Below are 22,212 nucleotides of genomic sequence, written 5' to 3'. Positions count from 1 at the left end.
CTTAATTGGCCTGCCTCCCCTACCACGGACGCTGTCCAAACAGAGGACCTTACTCCGTCTTCCTTGTATCGTTTTTCGTTTTGAAAGGAGCGCACGTAGTAAAAAAAAACTTGAGACGAATACCTTGTTGTTTTGTCGGCAGACAACCTGCATACTACTCCGTACGGCCAAAAACGACTCTGAATTTCGTGCTTTGTGGATTGACAGCCGTTCAGAATCCGTGTTCCACGGTTTCGGTGTTGTACTGTATGAATGTTTCCTCGGCGGACGCTGCATACTATTTTCGCTAAACCTGTGGTTTTAGATACCATCCAGGAACTCGACATATCTCTCTCAAAAACTTCTAACGTGTTTCAGCGTGTTTATGCCACCAGTAACTGCAATAATGATAAAAACTGTGTCTGCCGCTCATATTTAGATAGAGAACAGGCATTGTAGCTTGCCAATATGTCAACTCCAGCGATGTGATTGTTTGGAAAGGTCTGTGGAACGATATGGAGTAACACAAACAATGTCCATGATTTTTCCCTCGTTGCGAAGTACACAGACAGATATTCGTCCACATTAGGGACTGGTATCTATTCTTAGCCCCATGTTGATATTTTGTCTGTACGAATATGCAATTTTTATTCCGAGAGGATATTAAATGCAGAAGTTAGAAAAACTTTCCTGGAAGAGAAAAATTTGTTGACACATAATACGGCTTACAGTGTTAAGAAACCTTTCCTGAAAGCTTTTGTGTGGAGTGTAGCCTTACATGGGAGTGAAACGTGGATGATAGACAAAAAAAGAAGGGAACGAAGATTAGAGTTAACGTCCCGTCAACGATGAAGTTATTAGAGATGAAACACGAGCTCCAATTGGGCAACAAAATAGACCGTGTCCTCTTGAAAGGAATCCCACCCCGGGATTTACCTTAATTGAGTGTGGGAAGCCTCAGGAAAGGTAAATTTGGATGACCAGACGGAGATCTGAACCGCTCTCTTCCCAAATGTGAGTCTAATGTTTTACCACTGCCCACCTCGCTCGGTGACTATAATCAGCACACACAGGAAGAGAATAGATGATTCTGAAACGTGGAAGTGCAAAACAACTCTGAAAACTATGTAGCTAGATGTATGGCGGATTAAAAGAAGAGATAATTGATGGGACATAGGCGGAGGCGTCAAGGAATAGGTAATTTATTAATGGATGTAGGTGTGTGTGTTTGTGTGTGTGGGCGCGCACGCGGATGCTTGAGTGATGGGTCGAATAGGAAGACCAGACAGATGCAAGTAGGTTGCAGCAGTTATGCAGAGATGAAGACTCCTACGGGATATATTGCACGTGTAGAGTTCCATCAAACCAGTCTCAGGACTAATGAATGCTTCAACAGCGAGGGTAACTGCCTCAGACTGCAGCTGACGCTACCACTGACTAATAAGTCTTTAATACTTTAATAAAAGTATAACAAGAACAGTAATGATCCTATCGCGTTTCCCTACTGACCACGTATGTACTAAAGCGTGTTTGGTGGAGAACGTGCCTTGTATTAGCGGTCAATAAGATTTCAGACCTGGGGAGTGTAGAGCTAGTGTCTTAAGTAGGCTAGTGAGCCGTGTGCGCTTGTGCAGACTGTTTGCGGGGTGGCGTGGAAAAGCGCCCGCCGCCCTAGCCGTGCTGCGGCAGCACGCTGAGTCACGTAGCGCTGTGCGGGCGTAAACAGAATACAGTATCACTGCACGCCTGCACCGAATAAGGCGCTGTCGCCCGCGTCGGGCCGGGTGTCGCCTTATGCTGGGACCGCTCGTCTAATTTAGCGCTGTTTGTCCACCTGCACGTGACCGCGGCGTATCGCATCGCCACAACGGCCCACAACCCACTGACATCTGGATGGGCTCTTAACACAGAAAATTATGATTGAGGAACATGCGAAGTAATTTCAAATGAAACCCTGTATCCCCACTAATAATTGAACTGTTATTAGAATTGCAGCACCTACAATGGCGTATGCCTTTGAAATGTAGTTTACGGGCTCTCGAGGAAAAGAAATAATAAGATGAGAATATGCTTACATGGCACCTGTCTCGAAAAATACTTCATTACGTAGGCTATAATAATACGCATGAAGTAACGCTCGGCTTGGAGATAGTCTGTTCGAATCCTGCTGGGGAAAGAAGTATTCACCGGCTGTATTTGGCCAGCAAGGGAAGGAGTAGTGGTGGTCGGAAGTCCCTGATCACCAAACTTTGCCCCAGTGTCCTGGATTAAATTGCAAACCTGTATGCAATGTGTCATGAAGCGAGGGAATGTGATACTGTTGGTGGTAATCCGTCCGTCGGATAGGACGCTAAGTCCAGCGGCTTCCTTACTACTATTCAAGAGGAGTGGGGTATAGCCGGCCGCTGTGGCGGAGCGGTTCTAGGCGCTTCAGTCTGGAACCGCGTGACCGCTACGGTCGCAGGTTCGAATTCTCCCCCGGGCATGGATGTGAGTGATGTTCTTACGTTAGTTAGGTTTAAGTAGTTCTAAATTCTAGGGGACTGATGACGTCAGATGTCCCATAGTGCTCAGAGCCATTTGCACCATTTGAGTTGGGTATATGTCGGTACCGGGTTTCATCCCCTCTCCGTTCTCTCTTCATCATACAACTTGAATATGGTACCACACTACACACACAAGAGATACCCTACAATACGAATGCTACATGCTGCGTGCAAAAGTGATATTGTGCACGTGGCAGAAAAACTCTTTCCGCGCACCTCCCTCTCGGGGTCTCATTGCCAACGAGTAATTCTGCTATTTGTTTCTTCCATCGAGTTGTGATTCATTGGACTCCTCCTTACAACTTCCACAAACGATTTTGCTTTCGCACTGGGAAAAGCTAGGCTTAAGAGGTGTCATATCAGTTGACTGAGATTAAAGAGAAGAGTCGTGTTGTAGAAATTAAACACTGAATAAGTTAGAAAAGCGGTCTGGTATAGACCGTGTACCATTCAACAACCGCGTCGCGTTGAATGAAGGCTTTAAGTCGCGATTGTAACCTTTCATCCAGTGCTTCAAAAAGCGTTTGTTTTTTAGATGTAATTTCCCCTTCTTTTTTGCAAATATCGGCAGTAAACGCTATGATTACTCGTTACATTAATTTGCTTCACCGAGCGTTTCGCGTGGCACAGATGCTATATCTTCGACAGGCTCGCCGCTATACGTGGGTTACAGCATTAAACTGCGGAGGAGAGAAATACGAGTAGCGCCTCTAGCTGGAAGGCGCGCAGCACTTGTGCCTTGCATGAGGTGTCGCGAGGCTTGCCATCATTCCGTGCTGAAGGCCACGGATGCTGCGCTTACGTAACGAGGAAGCAGCGACCGCCTGCCGCTGCCTCTGCGGCTGCCTTTGTCAGCTCGCGATGCCGCGCATTGTCTGCGCTGATGCACCTCCTCTACGGGTGAATCTCGACTGCAGCGCAAAAGCCCTGCTCGGCCGCCTGCAGTCACGTCCCATGGCTTAGTATGCGCCGGCGCTGCCAATGAAAACCTCACGAAAAAGACTTCGGGGAACACATGACAATCTGCGGGCCAACGTACACAAAATAGTTTACTTTTGTATTTTAACATCGCCAAGTTACGTGCATCCGGATAAGAGCTCTCGAGTAAAATTTCCAGATTGTCGCTGCTCAGCATCTTTTCGGGTAGGCGTGCTCCCTGTTCCGGTGACATTATTATACCGTCATCATCACTCGTGCTCTTTCCGTAGCGGCACATCTTTCGCAGCAAGGTCTCCGTGCCTCATGTCCACCAAGGTTTTAGTTTCCTACTTTGGCGAGTTTATAGTGATCATATTATTAGCTGACTTCTGCTGTGTCCTATAACCTTACGCCCATCGCCCATTTACAGTTCTTCTAAAATATGAATTATTATAGTATCTGTTTCATTGTAACCCAGCGAGATTTTGTCCTGAATCTTGACTGACCTTAGCAATTATCTTTTCCTCCTCCACCATTTTAATACCTTGTGTCTTTCGCGATATTCACACTTCAGAAGCTTTCATACACTACTCTTACCGATTTGACTCTGTGTGTGTGTGTGGGGGGGGGGGGGGGGGTGCGTGCGCGCGCGCTTTTCAGACCATGGAAGGCTACACACTGCTTCTTATCGAAGGACTCATGCATAATTTTCTGTGTTTCTCTAAAAGTATCCTTTGTCGTTGCTATTGTTTTCACTTGTTGTTAAGGTTTCAAATATCAAAAAATATTGTCGTGCGTTACCAATTACTGTCCCAATCCTTGAATTTATCTTCCCTTTTTTCCCTGGCAATAACAAATGGGTTCATCTTCATACCCTGTTGTTCACAGGTGTTTCTCAGTTCTTTTGAACTGCCACTGATTGTCCTCACATCTTGAGCTAATAACGTCGCATCACGAAGAAACTGTATGCACTTTATTTCCTCCCACTTATGTACCTCTTCCTCTCTTGTACGATTCTGCCTATCGCTGCCGAATGACTGTTGAACAAGATCGATAGTAAAATGCACCGTAGCAACATTCATCTTCCAATTTTGATTTCCTCTGTCATTCCGTTTCAAAAAGATTTTTTTGTTCAGTGGAATGTAAATTATTAAATAACTTGTTTCCTTAGAAATCTTCCAGACTAGGACACGCTCTCCGCAAGTGTTGTGCATTTCATTGTATAAAGTCCTTTTCCTAGTTACACAAATACGACGAACACACACATCTTCCGCCATTTATTCGTAACAGCCTAAGGGCATCACTTGTCTTTTTTTCCATTTCTTAATCCAGACTCAGTACCATATCGGTTACAATCAGTCTTAAGAAGCTCTGAAAACGTAATTCATATGTAGCTCAGACTGACATCAGTGCGGATGAGATTCTTTAAAAGTTTTATTGCTGTCCTGGGAGATATATGAAAGTGTAAGATACGGGGTGCGCCGCAACCTGTACGTGTAAAGGAGACGGTGAGCATGTGCTGCGCACGGTGGAAGTAGTGGCGACAGCGCGGGCTGGTCGTCGGAAGAAGACGCGGAGGAAGCGGGCTTCCGGTGGCCAGCTCCTCGGCACCACGCGGCGCCCATTGTGCGTGGCCCGGGGGACGAGCTAACGCCAAACACACGCTCTCAAACATACTGAACGCCTCCGCCGCTGGGGCCAAAGTCGTGCCTTCGTTCTCATCACGCCAACACACCGCTTGCGTTCTTCACCTATTCAGATCATTTTATCCCACATGCTACGGACGGACTGATATTGCGCTCTGAAGTCCCGTGGCGCAGCGACGTACACGTCGAGGCACAGGCAAAGGGTGGGTTGCATTGGGCGCTGCACGCTGTCAGCCGGAAGACCGTGACAAAAAAAGCAAGGAACTAGCCTTTTAGTGGTTTTGTAGCTACCCATCCGTGGTCTAAGCGTCGAAACCCCACAGTCAGTAATCGAAAAGGAGTGGCTCTTAACGACATTTGAATTTGCTGCATAGACGCGCGGATATTGTCGCAGTACACCGCGATATTTCCGTGAAGCACTTGCTCGTTTTCGGGCAAACAATTCGACTGTTGGTAGAAGGCTCTAGGAAAGTGTTAACTATCACAGCGAAATATCTTAGTGCTTGTGCGAAACAACGTTATTTAGCTCCGAAACTCCTGGTAACAACTTCCTGTGTAGGAAGGCAATCGTAAATGTCATGTACAGAAATCTCACTCAGTAGTTTCCAAGACATGAAATACTTCATTCATGTTCCACATATATGCTTTGCTACAGCTGTTGATACTTTGAAGACGTATGTAAATCTCCTCTCAGCTGATGCTCAGGAAATTTTTCATTTAAGTACCAGTTGCGTTTGGGGAATACGACGTGACAAGTGCTTCGAGTGCTTTGGCATGTATCGAGAGAGTTTCAGTAGTAATAGTTCTGTATCTGGCCTTATGATGTAATGCCATCGGGGACAAATGCCGTTTCGTTCCTACGTTACGATGATATTTACACTTAACGGCATTGTACAATGAGATTAGCTATAGAGCTACATTCTGCCGAAGCACCTGACAAGGTTCCAGGCACTTGCCACATGATGATAATCGATGAATGCAGCTGGTAGGGAAAATTAATACATTTTATAACGAGCAGCTGAGGTGGTGATTTGAGTCTATCCCGATGTCGCAGTCAGGTCGTGGGCCAGAAGCGAGAACAGCGTCCGTCCGCCACTCGCGATGTCTCGCGCCTGCGGCACTGCTCCGGATTTCCATCCTCGCTGCCTTCCCTACCCTGGACCCTTTTTTGTTTTTGTGTAGTTTTCTGCTCCTCCGCGTCGCACGCATGCGCGCAAAACGGCCGTACTGTACTGACGCCGGGCCGTGGCGTGCTCTAATGAAACATAATTTATCCCGCCGGCGCGTAATGAGAGCCTTAGCGAACGGCCTAATCACAGAGCGCAGCAGTGGACAGGTCGCTCCTAATTGCGACAGCCCGTGGCGACAGCTGCCGGCACGAACGCGCCCTTGCCGTGCCTGTACCTGCACCAGTCCCCGCTGCTAACGAGGCGACAACCTAGCCACCTAATCCATTAATACTCCACACTTTGGCAGAGGGTCATAGCCGCGAATCCTACCGGTGCATTTGAGTGAACTCATCAGCTCACAAGCACTTTAAATACCGCAGCTTCTACACTATACAGAGCTTTCGGAAATTCACGTTACAAACTTCTAGGACTTGTAGAGGAGAGTAAGTACGTATGGTTTCAAGTCATTCCGTTGTTTCACTCATCCACTTCTGCTCGAGGAATTGAAGTAGGCGTGACACAGTACAATTATTAGGTATCAGTTCGAAAGCAAACGTAAGCAAGCAACTCTGAGACTTTTCCCACTCCTCAGCAGACGATCTGAATTGAAACGGTCGTAGAACGGAAACAGTACGTTCCTGTTCAAAATATGATGTACTCACTCCGTTTACTAGTCCTACAAGTTTGTAACGGGAATTTCCGAATACCCTGTATAGTGTGGACGCTTATCGTGGCGGTTGGCCACGGGCGTTAACAAACGTTAACATACACCGCCCGAGGACGGAGGAGAGTTGCGGGGAAGAAGCGCAGCTTCGCTCTCATAGGGCTGGCAGTCTGCGCCCGTTATTTGCCGACTTGCAAAAGTAGAACTGACGTATGAACAAAGGGGTCGCTGATGCTTTCTTCTGTCGTGGTAGTCGAGCCACGTGATGAACCAGGATTAGTTTCTTCACTTCTAACTCTCCTGTTAATCCGACATCATGCGGATCTCAGAGCGACGAACTAGTCTCGAGAATTAGTTGAACGAGGGACCAGTGAGTAATTGCGTCCGTATGTGAATTCAATGTAAAACATCGCATCAAAACACCTTCAGCCATCTAAATTTCCAGTTATTTTATTTGAACAACCAGTTTCAGCGCTACATTACGCCATCGTCAGGACCCCTGACCGACGCGTAGGAAGAATACCACCTCTGGTGCAGTCAGAATAGAGGCAAGTGATGATCGAAGGCATCACAGAGTCAAAAATCTGCGGGTACCAGTCACTGAATGCTGGCCCCAATTTTGACTGGATCAGAGGTGGGATTCTCCCTACGCGTCGGTAAGGGGCCTGAAGATAGCGTAATGTAGCGCTGAAACTGGTTGCTCAAGTAAAATAACAACTGGAAATTTATATCCCTGTAGGTGTTTTGATTCGAAATTTTTTGCTGAACAGCCGAGGACCCACAACTATCTGTATATAGATCGACTTACAGAGACTTTAATGTGAATTCAAGTACATTAGAATATTCCAACAAATCTTAGTTTCGCGTCTGCTTTCCCGTCGGTGTGAGTTGTGTGGTCACTCCACGTTAAATTATTAATAAAAATTAATGTCGTGTGACTAGGGCCTCCCGTCGCGTAGACCGTTCGTCGGGTGCAAGCCTTTCGATATGACGACACTTCGGCAACTTGCGATGATGAATAGGACAACACAACACCCAGTCCCTGAGCGGAGAAAATCTCCGACCCAGCCGGGATTGGAACCCCGGCCCTTAGGAGCGGCATTCTGTCGCGCTGACAACTCAGCTATTGGGGTGCGGACGTTATCAGCAACGAATTTCCAAAATGTAAACGCTTCATCCGATTTCGTCGACCAACATGTCTTTAGAAAGCTATTAGTGTAAACCTAAATTGGTATAAATTATAGGCATGTAACTTAATATTATTGCAGGCATAGCACTAGATGGTAGGACGCAGAGACAGAATGGCGATTGTGTAGTCTAACATTATCTCGTCCATGTAAGTATGTCGTTACTGAAGGTAAAATAGTTTAGATTGTTAGCCCGCGTCATGTTCCTGCCAATTTTTTCTTACACAATCGATGTTTTAATTCCCCTGCTGGGTTCTTCTTCGATGTCTTCTTTCCAGCGATCTGGAAGCGCCAGAAAATCCCGAGAAGAATCCAGCAGAGGGGGCGAAATGTCGATTGTTTAAGAAGAAACTAAAGAGGAACATGACGCTGCCTAACAACCTAAAAGCTTTACCCTTCATTATCGGATGTACGCACATTACATTGTTTTATATTGTGGATTCGTAGCCTATTAGCGATGAGTCTACTCTGGCTCACTGATGTTGTAGTAGCGACTGTGTCCTCTTGGCGCGGCAGCCCGGGGAGAGTGGCGTCTACACACGACGAGTCTGTCGGCCACAGCAGGGAGGGCGGGGACGAGAAGCGGTCGCGGCGTGAAAAAAACCTGCCGGAATAATCAGCGACAATTATGTCGTAAGGCAATCACACTGCGGACGGCGCGGCTCGTTTCGCTTCTTGTGCGGCCGGGCTGGTCGGGTCTCGTTTTTCAAATCCGCCTGTGGGGGGGCGCCCCGCGGTCGCGTGACTCCGTTCCAGGGCCACGCTCTCCTCTCCTCCCGGTCTCCGCAGCGGTCACTCCGAGAAGCGGCCGCCGCCTTCCGTGAAGTCGCGCCGCTCTACGCAGAACTGCACTCTCTGCCCCTTCATCTGCATACCGGCTGCAGACACGCCGCCCCTCTCCACCACTTTCCTCGTCTCGACCCCATACTCCCCTTCCTCTCCTCTTGCCTCCCCCCTTCCTAGACTCAAGGTTCCGCGACGTCTCTGCGCATTCTGTTGCCGCCGCGTGCTGTTGTGTCTGCGTATATTTAGGTTCTTACGCGAGAGCCCACTGCAGCCATTGAGGAGAAGTCGCGAACTACCCGGACGTACTGTAGAATCCTGCTACCGGCACTGTGTACTGACATATCACACAGCACTTACTGTTACCACAACAGCTTTCCCTCCCAATATGGAAAAATCCACAGCAAACTTTCACACTGTGGATGGATCTCTTCTGTAATTCTCCATTGTCCTCAATCCAACAGCTTAGCATCCAAATGAGTATATACCTTATTATTCATCACAAACATAACACCACGAATGCATTGATTTTGAAGCATTCGTTTTTAATAAAAGAGTCTGTGTCGCACAAAATCATTTTGTGTAGGTGGAAACTGAACTTACCCTCTGCGATGCGCTGGATAGAGCGACGGGGCAACTTTATGGGGACAAGACATGGAATCGTCACATACGCCCAGTCGAGTGTAAAGCAGGTGGTAGATTTCGGTTCATTGATACGACTCCGGAAAAATAAAATGAGTATACACGTGAAATTCGTGCATCCCCCCATAAAATAATGCTCAAGTGTGTCGGACTCAGCAAATACGGCTGACACTGGTTGTGGAAGCCTACTTACAAATTTCCAGAAGCCAGTGTTAAGCGAGAAATTAAACACTGTACTACCCTAAGTGTCTTTCATGGAGGAACCGCGAAGAGAGGAACAGACTGATTATTACTTGACAGACTGCGCATTCCACTGGACCACGTTTTAGCGTTTCTTCGCGACCCAGTCGCGTGTGGATCGCGGACAGAAAGACTGCATGAATAGTTATGTGCGCGTTTAACTATTGTAATTTTGTCTTGTCGCTTCCTGCAGAGGCGATGGTTGGGGGCTGTAGTATATTCCTTGATTCCTCGCGTAATACTTGTTGTTGAGATTGTATATGTTGGCTTTCGCGGGATATTTGGCGTACATCTTCAGGCGTCGGCCAGATCACGTTTTTCACCGTTATAGTGACACTCTCCCTTGAGTCAAGTAAATCTGCGACCATTCGTTGTGCCCGTCTTTACATGTGATCGGTATTCCTTGTTAGCGCTATTTGACATGTCTCACAAGTATTCTGTAACCAGAGTCCTTTTTAGACTGATCACCTTTCCCTAGTACTCTACCAGTGAAGCCTTCCGTCTCTGTTACCTACGACTGAACCTATGTGACATTCCATTTCATATCCACATACGTTGTTACACCTATTGGATGCACAGGGTGCAGATGTTGAATCCTTCGAATGATGTTAGGTGCTGTTCTTTCCTAATTAAAAGTGTATCACAGAAGCAACGGATTCAAGTTGTTGGCATAACCGGCGGGGAAAGTCCCCTGAGGCACAGGTAGCAGGGAACAAACAGGAGCTCGCCCTGGGCGTCGGGTGGCGCGGGGCCAAGGATTCTCGGAACGTCTTCGGAATCCCCCTTGAGCGGCGCAACTCTCCTCTCCTCTCCACCCCTCGCCGTCGTCTCCTGCGGGAGGGCGTTGTGAGCAGAGCGCTCAGTGACCGGGTCTCGATTTAGTTTCGAGTGCCGTGCGCAGCCGAGAAAACTAGCTGCGATCTGGACAGTTCGTGCTTGTTGTTCTGTTGGAATTGATTTTTTGTGGGATCTTGGTGAAACATAATTATTATCACATTTTGTCTCACAAACACCTATTCTTCAAGACCTCGATTTAAAGCCCATGTGTAGTGTCACAGTGTTAGGAAGGTGTTAGCCAACGTAAACTCCCACACATCATTTTAGGTATTGAAGTGTTCTCCCCACTAAATGGCGCCTGACAGGTGCTGTGGTGCTTTTTCAAATTACAAGACGACGTTGTTTATCTAGCTCACCTAGTGATTCTTTTCAAATCATTGCAATGTCGACAGTAGAAACCTACCTTCCCTTCATTGAACAATAGCTCTACATAACAACATTTTTTTTTTCGTCCCTGAACCAAGAGCGCGTGGACAATTCCACCGTAATGTGAACTTACCTAGATGTCTCCCACGGTCTTCCTAGTGCTCATCTGCAACGTTTTAAGACAGAGAGTACACGAACGTGTTGCTTTGCTCCGATTCTGGTCTACTCAGCGCGGCATTTCAGAGCTTGTGTTTTATACTGTCTTACAGAGATCTGGCTCGGCGAAAAGTTCTTATGCGTTGTTCTCTGTTCTGTTGCAGTCGAAGGAGGTCTTCCACGGTAATTCCGACATTGAAAGTGAATTCAAGGACAAGAAATACCCCTGGCTGCCTGAGCTGCCTAATATGGACGAGTGCCTGCCATCCGATCACTTCAATGGCCTGGAGGTGTGTACAATTTACGCTAAAAAATAAGTCTCATCTAACGAGCCCAAAAGAAAATGTCCGTTTTGTAATTGTAAAATACGCATTTAATTTTTCCATTACTTTTTCGTGATTTGTAACTAGATTGAATGAAGTAATGCATTAATAAATATGCTTTCAGTCACATGTATTTTACTCATTTGTGACAGTGAAATTTGATACTGGCAACTGCATACTCAGATGCAAGCTGTTGATACATGTTTTCTGCACCAAACAACAAACTAGTCAGGTTCTGACCACAGCGTTATAGGTGGACAGTGATTAGATTGCTTGCAACTTTGCATGTTGTAGAAATGAAATATGTGCCTGCTGGTGGTGGTGGTGTTAATGATACCACATTTTTCAAGACGCAATCCGCAAAATAAGTACAGTATAAATGTGACTTGAAGGCAGATTTATTAATACATAGTATCATTTAAATGAGTCGCATATCCAACAAACAACTTAAGTGGCAACATAGTTAGCATTTTTATAGCAGGACCACAATACCTCGTATATACTCCTTTATATGGAGAAAAATAATTGTCTTTTTTTGATTTCAGAAGGGGGAAGCTCTCCGCAGAGCATTTACAAACATCCAGAGATTCGCAGTGGGCTTGGAGCAGATCGTCTGGGACCGGAAGGACAAAGGCGATGTGCTCGCAGAACAGTTCGCAAAAGCCGAGGATGAGCTGCGGCTGGTGAGTATTTTGACTGTAGTGTGTGCTTAAAACTGCCTAAGACACCACTCTCTTCCTTCACCACTTGCAATGGCCTGCCGAATCACACACAGTTGCTCATAATGTAAAACTGCAGAACTTCGTCTGTTCTCTGAAATCTGTTGGCAAAACTGAAGTAGATTAACACAGGGAAGGTTAAAATGAAAGCTCAGGTGTATGTGTCTTGAGTATCACTTACAAAAAATGGGGCTGAACCATCCACTCTGGTACATTTAAATCTTTTCCATGGGATCAAGTTGTACATCACGCCAAATACCAAACTTGGGCACACATATATGCATTCAGTCATACAATATATAATTCTACTTCATGCACATTGAGATACTGGACCCATAATCAGAATACTTAGCACTATTACACCAGTCCAAGTGCTTCGTGTAAGCCTTAGGTGTTCCTCTAGTTCTCAATTCCTGTTGCTTGCCAATTGTCGTCCTCATCATTCCAGCATCACTACTCCATGTCACATAATCAACAATCTGCATTATTATTATATCATCATCTTCATCATCTTACTGGAGATGTGGTCACATTTAATATGTTTCTTGAAATACACAAAACTAACACATGTTAAAACACGCACACACACACACACACACACACACACACACACACACACACACACACACAATGCTAAGGAAGTGTGCTCACTAACTTCAAAAATAAGACACTGCTGATGTACACAGGCCAGTGAGGTACAATTCCAGGGCAACACTGATTATGTCTCATAAATAAAAGAGAGCAAAATGTGTATGGCATAAAAACAAACGGCCTTTTGTCTAATTGCACAGACAGACCAAACCACCAACAAGATAATAATAATAATAATAATAATAATTGTATTTAATAAGGAAATGTGGTTCTGTCTTGAGCAAACAAGTCTTCTGTATTATTCCTTCCCCTGCAATCATTTCTCTCTGCCATCCCATCTGCTACGGTTTTGAGCAACTGATGTCGTAATATGTACCCAAACATTCCCTCTCTTCCTCTCATATGTATTTGATCAGACAGTTACTCTCATTTACTCATTATGAGACATCTTTGAGCCATTCTCAGTTAATCCACCTGACCTAATCATTTCATTTTTATCTTCCCCTATGTCTTGTGCTTCACATTTGGTGCAGAATCGTACCCTGTACAAAACTTTTCATAGATTTTATCTGGTCTTGAGATTATAAGATACAGATCAATAAAAATAAAACAACCGTAAGGAATGTTGTGGGAATACATTTGGTGATATTGGGAGAATTAGAGTAGGAAATGAGACAGTAAAGGTAGTGAAGGTAGCAGCAAAATAAGTGATAATTGCTGAAATAGAGAGGATATAAAATGCAGACCGGTGATAGCAAGAGAAACCTTTCTGAAAAAGAGGAATTTGTTCACAGCAAATATAAATTTAAGTATTAGGCATTTGATTGGTGAAGGTACTTACCGAGAGCAGTGATGTATAAGGAGTGAAACGTGGACAATAAGCTGTTCAGACAGGCTGAGAATAAAAGCTTTTGAAATGTGGTGTTACAGAAGAATCCTGAAAATAGCATTTTATACCATTCCACACTATCAAAAGCCTTCCCCAAATTTAAAACAACACTATTTTTCCTGGATTTTTCTAAAACTACTCTATGTTAGCAACTGCAGCTCCTAAAGCCACACTACTCCTCTCCTAATCTACCATTAGTAAAGAGCTGAGGTGCAAGTCTTGACATGAGAGTTGTTTGCTTCACAGGTATTGTGCGAGCTGGTGACAGTTATGCAGCAGCTGTCAGTGGAGCTGCCAGAGAGCGTGAGTCGTGACATCATGGAAGATGCGGTGAGGCTGGAGACAGGTGATGCCCGTGACTGGATCATCTACCGTGACTACGTGAACGCCCTCAAGTACACCAATGCTGTCATCAACTACTTCGCAAATCCTAGCGCCTATCCTGCCTGCGGAGGCTCTGCGTAGTTCCGTGTCTCCAATGCTACCGGCTTTTCCCTACACTGGTGGCATCACAGTTCCTAAAGCCCGGAACTCCAATTTTGACACGTGTGGTCTATGTAAAGTAGCCATTAAAGAAACCTTATTGCTGTTATAAGTAAGGGACTGTACGCTATTTGCAGTGGGCTACAAAATTCTATTGCTTAGTTAATGGTTTTGTCCTCCCAGTGTGTGACTGGTCCCTTAAATCCTGAAATGGAAAAAAGTCAGTGACAATGGATGCAATTCATTTTTCTAGCTAAGTGTTTTTCACTGCTTGAACAGTTTTTTCAGTATTTTACCAAAAGTTTGCTCTAAATAACAAGCATAAGAGGGTGGGTGGATTCACCTTACACTGGAACTGACATCCAACACCTACTGAAAAAAGTGATAAGAACATTAAAAAAATCACTTTTAACTTGTAAACTTTACCCTCCCTTCCACAAGATGAATGGTATATGCTAATTTAAACAGTGCATAATGAGATCCAATAGGTTTTGATTGACAAATACTGATGCAGTATAAATGTCATTTTATCATGGAATTGGGCCTTACTTCTTTATTCAACTAAGTTTTTTTGGGCACACATCTTGAAAGCAGGAAGAAACTTATTGCAGACACTGATCCACAACCTTTGCTTTTTTTTTTTTTTTAAGGACAAAAGGGATGAGTCACAAAACTCATGTTGAAGTATTCTTTCATAAGAGATGTTGTTTACATATGTTCTAACAGAAGATAGGCTATCCCTGTGGCATTACTGAAATTCCAGCACTAATGATTCAGTGGGCACTAATGAAATGCCTGTGATCTTTCACAGGTGTAGCATAAAGGACTTTGCTGGAATTGTTGGAGTGCTGCAACATATTAGCTACAGTGATAATATAGCCCTGACAGATGTCTGCCTTCGTTCCTTATAAAAGTAAATCTATGGTGTGCAGTCCCTGTAAATCATATTTATGTATGACACTTGATGTATTTATGTATGTCCCTGTGACAGGTTAAATATTTACTTAATTCCTCTTGTGATTCTGATAAAAAGTTGTGTAGCTGCCAGTAGGCATATTCTCATGTGTGAGAGTCTCTGTGTGTTTGTATCTGTGGTATGGTTTTGTACAGTATTAGACTTTCCTAGAATGTAAGACTAATTTATGAATATTGTGATGAGTTATTTATTTTGTTAATTTAAATTTGGTTATTTTAAACTCTAGTTATGTAAAAGAATGTTAAAAAAGTCACAATTCGTGCTATTTTAAGCGAAGCCATACTTAGCCGAATATATTTATATTTTCGTAATTTGTTTCTTTATTTATTTATGCTTAGTGTCACTACTATAAAATGTAAAAAGGACTATTTTAATGAAAGCAAGATTAATTTTCCAATTTGCTGTATAAATAGTTGTTGTAAAATCGAGCTATTATAATGTGTGCAAGACTGTCACCTAGCAACACTGTGCTATTTTTACTTAACTGGTGTAATGTTTCTCCAAAAGTGTTGACAGTTGTTAACTTACACATTCGCTGGACACCTGGGATTATGACATCTCTTTGTGAAAACTCTAAACTTACCTATGTGAATAGTCATATATGAAAACTGCTTTAAATGTAGATATTCAGTGACATCAGGTGGTCCTTCGCTTTCTTTTTGGTATCAGCTTGTGCCCGGTGGCAGTCTTGCTGGTGTCGCATCTCAGTGCATTGCATTTAGGAATGCAGCACTGGGAGGAATGGTCTGTGCACAATTATACTCGGAATAGCTAGTGTCCTTCAGCTGTCATGTAGTTTTACAGTTCTTGTCCAGTACGGTGTAGGTTTATGTCTTAGTTCGGGGATTTTAAGCGGAACTGACAGCCTGGTATGAGAAGTGAAAAAGAGAATGGATTCAAAGCACGTGCAATTTATTTGGTAGTTCAAGACATAAAGAGACAAGTAAAAGGTCTAAGTAAAGGAGACTGAATTTTTCCTGTCTTCTAGTATCTTGATTTAACTTGGGAACTGATGTATACTGTGTAATTGTGGACTAATAATGTATACTGAATAACTATGAACTAGTTAAGAAGGTCATGTGGTATTTCAAGAAGGTAATTATTTGGATATGAGGAACTGTTTTTCAGTCAAAAGCTTTTTCCAGTTGATCTATGTAATGTTATAGTTGGCATAGAACATTTTTTACTTGTTCCTATATTTATTTTTATGTCCGGTTGCATAGAATAGTTAGCTGAAAGCCTCATATTAGAGATGGAAATTTTTGTACATTAGCCTGCATTTTGTGGTTATCATTCAAGAAATTTTATGCCTCCTGTGCATTCTGTGTAAAAATACTGAACAGTGTATAATGACTGTTTGAAAACATGGCTGTGATATGAAAATATATTTATTATTTTTAAAGGAATGTTGTGCTTTTTGTTCACTCTAATCTGTTTACATGGAATCCCCATGTGTTCTTGTTTAAACATTTGCCATAGTGTTAATTATGAAGGAACTATTTGGCTAAAAGAAATGAAAGAGTTAATTCACAACATAGTCATTTCTTTATGTTATGCCTCTGCTACTTTTCTTGGTCATCAAACTACTTACCATAGTGGAAACTATTGGCTCCATCACACGACTTTAAAATACCATGTGATGTTCCATACTCATATCTTTTCAGGTTGAAAGATGGAGACTGTAGCACTGGAGCGGCAAATCTATTCAGGAGATTTTTCAGAGCATGAAGTGCGTGTTCTAATTTCCATGATATTTTCGAATTTTCTGATTAATACTGACTTCAGCAAGACTGTGCTTCTTTACTGAAATCCTTGTTCACATATCTGACAACTTATTTTCCAACAACACCAAAAAATGTGGAATCATAAACAGTATGTTATTTTTGGTAAGGTAATATTGCACATTTATGAAGAATGAGGATTACGAAAATTTTACTATGCCATGTTATGATGGTCTACACTACATACATTTCTGTATACTTCTTAAAAAGTGGTGCACACTGAGGGATGCAACACTGAAAGCACATCATGACTGGAATTTTCACCAGCAGAGAACTTTGGGTCTCTTGGCTTTTGGCAGCAGGCAAACTGTGAACAAGGACAGGGCTGTTGTTCAGTGTAGATAACATGAAGCCCTTTTCTGTGGAGAAGATGGGGCAGTATTTGATAAAATTTGAGCGGTGTCCACTAGAAATTATTGGTACTATTGCAGGTAATGTCCAATGGCCAAGGATGTTGGGAAAGATAAGTCACTGCCATGATACTAGAATTGTGGTGCTAAAAACTAAACATTTATTTGTGGTACTGGATGATTTGCATTTAGTTTTCATGTGTGGTGGGGTAATAAAGGTGTCCCAAACACAGGGAATGTGCAGTTCAGTCACTTGGCTGTGCAAGCTGGTAGTGCTGACTTGACAGATTGTTCAAAATACATTTGTGGATGTGAAAAGCATTCGGTACCTTATCTACATGATTACTCTGCTACTAATAATTACGTTCCTGGAAGGGGTATTGAGTCACCAGCCATTATCCATTGTCTTACGCTTATATCACACTATACAGTACCTTCATTGAACATCTTTAAAAACGACATTTAAAAAAATCTTCGATGTTGTTCTGGGACGCTTTTAAGTTCAGAGTGTGGTACTAGCTTTTATAAAATCTTTGTCAAAGGACCTCAATGATGAAATAAGGACCTTAGCCAAGAGCCAATTTCAGATACATTACCTACAGCTGCACACGGATGTTGCCAGAATAGCACTGGCGCATATGGGGCTCCTGCAAACCACACAGAATATTTGTCTCATAGCTCATCACAGTGAAGATCAACTTTGACACATGCTGTGACCCATAGGATGATTATGTGGATGTTAAAAGGATATGTGTAAGTAAAGTTAATTTTCTGGAACATGATATCAGCAAATCAAAACAGAAAATCAGTGAATTTGGTACAAGACTCAACTTTGCCTGGCAATATGAGTAAAGCTAATGGGTTCTGTTGCTTCCGAACCAGTTAACCATCTTCTACACTTATTCTGAACACATATTATCTTGCAGTTGGAAAGTACATAGTGGTGACATATAGAACACTTATATACTACTGTTTTAGGATTGTAAACAGTATGAGTATGTCCATAGAAGCATGGACAATTTGAATTTTTGTAGGTGAACGCTGGAAGTTTGTGCTGGATTGGGTGGTAGTGCTTCACTGTAGCAGAAGTGAACGTATGATTATTAGGTAAGTAGACAGGCTGAACTGTTCTCCACCTGCTCATTTTACTATAAATATTTTGTGATGAGCACCAGAAAATACATCAACAAATTTCTTTATCATCATGGCAGAGGTGGCTTTCATTGTTCCACATACTGAAGTACAGTTGTGTTTATGAGAATTACAACACAAGAAGGATACATTTGACTGAAACAAAAAATATTCCACAGATTAGGTACTTAATAGTATACACAATTAGAATCAGAGAGCAAACTTCAGGATTCAAGAATTCACTGAATGCTTCAGTACCTCTGCGAAGAATCAACGGTGGTTGCTGGAAAAAATTCACAACAGACTGACTACTGACACAGTATCCCAGACATATTTGACAAGTAATATGGTGTTCTTTGTATACTTACACTTTCTATGTGTAACCAGGTATTATCATGAAATATGGCATATGGGGTTGCCTGAAGGAAACTGAGTGTTTTGGTCTCTCAGACTTCCTCAACATTATGGTCCATAATATTTAGGAATCCAAATGAAAAATTAGCATCTTGTTGGTAATGCGGTCAATAAGGAGTGAGCATGCTATCGGACTGGAGAAGGGTGTGGAAGAAAATCAACTACATATTTTAGAAGGAAATTAGTTAGGTGTTATCTTAAGAGATTTATGAGACAGTCCCAAGCCATCACATTTTGTTTTTTCGCTAAATGCCACTCAAATTTGCATTCTACAAGTGTGATTACCAACATAGTGTCTTAACAGATTTAAGACCCCCAATATTCATTGGACAAGGTGGAGGGGAAGTCATATGCACACACAGATTTACACTGTCAACAGCAGTTACTTCCTGATTATCGTTGGAAATGGCAATTGTTTCTCAGCATGTCGCACATCAATCCATACCACAAAAGACCTGGAGCCAGCCATGCAAAATGGTCCACACTTGTTGCAGAAATTAAGCCCTCTGCCAGTATTGTACATCAAGCTGTACACTCTATCACAAGATGTCAATCATTCCAAGCTTGGGTCATATTGTGTGTTACAGATCATATATTGTGTTTGAACATTATGAATTACCTTGAACAAAACGGTCTATTGACACACAGTCAACATGGGTTTAGAAAACATCATTCTTGTGAAACACAACTGGCTCTTTATTTGCATGAAATGTTGAGTGCTGTTGACAATGTGATGTCAGATCAGGCTTTTGACACTGTACCACACAAGTGGCTTGTAGTGCAATTGCGTGCTTATGGAATGTTGTCTCGGTTATGTGACTGGATTTGTTCACAGTTCACAGTAATTGACAGAAAGTCATTGAGTAAAACAGAAGTGATTTCTTACGTTCCCCAAGGTAGTGTTATAGTCCCTTTGCTGTTCCTTATCTATGTAAACGATTTGGGAGACAATCTGAGCAGCCGTCTTAGGTTGTTTGCAGATGACGCTGTCGTTTATCGACTAATAAAGTCATCAGAAGATCAAAACAAATTGTAAAACGATTTAGAAAAGATATCTGAATGGTGCGAAAATTGGCAGTTAACCCTGAATAACGAAAAGTGTGAGGTCATCCACATGAGTACTAAAAGGAATTCGTTAAACTTCGGTTACACGATAAATCAGTCAAATCTAAAGGCCGTAAATTCAACTAAATACGTAGGAATTATAATTACGGACAACTTAAATTGGAAGAAACACATCGAAAGTGCTTTGGGGAAGGCTGACCAAAGACTGCGTTTTATTGGCAGGACACTTAGAAAATGTAACAGATCTACTAAGGGAACTGCCTACACAATGCTTGTCCGTCCTCTTTTAGAAAACTGGTTCACGGTGTGAGATCGTTACCAGACAGGACTGGCGGAGTAAATCGAATAAGTTCAAAGAAGGGCAGCACGTTTTGTATTATCGCGAAATATGGGAGAGAGTGTCACTGAAATGATAGAGGATTTGGGGTGGACGTCATTAAAAGAAAGCGTTTTTCGTTGCGGCGAAATCTTCTCACGAAATTTCCATCACCAGCTTTCTCTTCCGTATGCGAAAATACTTTGTTGACACCCACCTACATAGGGAGAAACGATGACCAGGATAAAATAAGGGAAATCAGAGCTCGTAGGGAAAGATATAGGTGTTCGTTCTTTCTGCGCGCCATACGAGACTTGAATAATAGAGAATTGTGAAGGTGGTGCGACAAACTCTGCCAGGCACTTAAACGTGATTTGCAGAGTATCCATGTAGAAGTAGATGCAGATACGGATGTACTCGTCAGTATGTTGGCCATCTTCCATTCACTGAATTCACTAAATGCTAATACGCTGTTTTATAAAGTCTCCGAGTTTGGATTCAGTTCGGCCATTTTCACCAGGTGGCAACGGCCTTGCCGCAGTGGATACACCGGTTCCCCTTGAGATCACCGAAGTTAAGCGCTGTCGGGCGTGGTCGGCACTTGGATGGGTGACATTCCAGGCGGCCATGCGCTGTTGCCATTTTTCGGGGTGCACTCAGCCTCTTGATACCAATTGAGGAGCTACTCGGCCGAATAGTAGCGGCTTTGGTCAAGAATACCATCATAACGGCCGGGAGAGGGGTGTGCTGACCCCACGCCCCTCCTATACGCATCCTCCACTGAGGATGACACGGCGGTCGGATGGTCCTGGTGGACTGAAGACGGAGTGCATTCTCACTAGGTGCTGGAATTTTTGCAGACTTGAGTGTTTTTTTAATTCAATGTAACAGTTTTGCTTGTAGTTTTCTTTATTTTGGGTCTTCATTGGTAGGTAGCAGACACTGCAGTCATCTTTTGCTATATTTATGAAAACTGGAAGAATATGCACTAGTCTAAAAAACCCCTCTACACACAGTTAGCAACACATGTCGGCAACATACCAAGTAAAGTAGTAATAGAAGGCAAATATCAATCTCTATTTAATGGTATCGCCACACAAAAGGCTGTAGGTTTCTGATAGCGAAAACTTAGTAGCAACTCATGTATTCATAACATGAACTGTGAATGAAACCTAAAATAACCTTCACAGTCACATCTTGGCAAAAAATCTACAAGAAAATTATTGGAAGTTCTGGTCACACGTAAAGTCAAGGGACGGGTGTGAACCCTCCACACAATGCTACATGGGATTGCCTGGCACTGAAACTGAAGACAACAGAAAGAAGGGAGAAACTTTACATGTATACTCTAACACAAAAACCATAAAGGAGTAGCCCAAATTGGACGGAAATCATTAGATGTGATTACACGTATAGATAAAGAAATGTTTACCATTTCAGAAAAAGCTACCTGGGTGTACACTGAGAGGACAAAAGTCATTCAATACCTCCTAATACCTTTTGCCTGCCAAAGTGCAGCAACTCGATGTCGCATGAACTCAACAAGTTGTTGAAAGTCCCCTAAAGAAATATTGAGCCATGAAGCCCCTACAGCCATTCATAAATGCGAAAGTGTTGCCGGTGCAGGATGTTATGCAGAAACTGACCTTCCGCTTACGTCATATAAATGTTCGGTGGATTCATGCTGGGTGATCTAAGTGGCCAAATCATTCGCTCGAATTGTCCAGAAGTTTCTTCAAACCAGTCGTGAACAAATTGTGGTCCAATGACATGACATCGTTGTTTGGTAACCTGAAAGCCATGGATGGCTGTAAATGGTCTCCAGGTAGCCAAACATAACAATTTACGGTCAATGGTCGGTACAGTTGGACCAGAGGACTCAGCCCATTCCACGTAAAAACAGCCCACACCATTATGGAGCCACGACCATCGTGCATAGTGCCATGTTGACAAGCTGGGTCCACTTACGCCCCATTCGAATCCTACGATCAACTCTTACCAACTGAAATGGAGACTCATCTGACCAGGCGCGGTTTTACAG

General features: G+C 43.2%; 1 protein-coding gene and 1 pseudogene across 5 annotated transcripts in view; both read left to right on the top strand.

Moving 5' to 3' along the window:
- The window catches only part of LOC126481055 (uncharacterized), a 1,230,708-nt gene extending 1,214,188 nt beyond the window's left edge, over nucleotides 1-16,520 (top strand). For all 5 annotated transcript variants that reach the window (XM_050104539.1, XM_050104538.1, XM_050104537.1 and 2 more), the window contains 3 exons: nucleotides 11,298-11,423; nucleotides 12,002-12,139; nucleotides 13,902-16,520. In XM_050104539.1, coding sequence (XP_049960496.1) covers nucleotides 11,298-11,423; nucleotides 12,002-12,139; nucleotides 13,902-14,120 — 483 coding nt within the window. In that variant the 3' untranslated portion in view covers nucleotides 14,121-16,520. The remainder of the gene's footprint in view (nucleotides 1-11,297; nucleotides 11,424-12,001; nucleotides 12,140-13,901) is intronic.
- Nucleotides 16,521-20,693: 4,173 nt separating this feature from the next.
- Nucleotides 20,694-20,812, top strand: LOC126482807 (5S ribosomal RNA; annotated as a pseudogene).
- Nucleotides 20,813-22,212: the final 1,400 nt, after the last annotated feature.

Source organism: Schistocerca serialis, chromosome 5, assembly GCF_023864345.2.
Source record: "Schistocerca serialis cubense isolate TAMUIC-IGC-003099 chromosome 5, iqSchSeri2.2, whole genome shotgun sequence".
Taxonomy (NCBI): domain Eukaryota; kingdom Metazoa; phylum Arthropoda; class Insecta; order Orthoptera; family Acrididae; genus Schistocerca; species Schistocerca serialis.
This window is presented reverse-complemented; position numbering and strand designations above follow the sequence as displayed.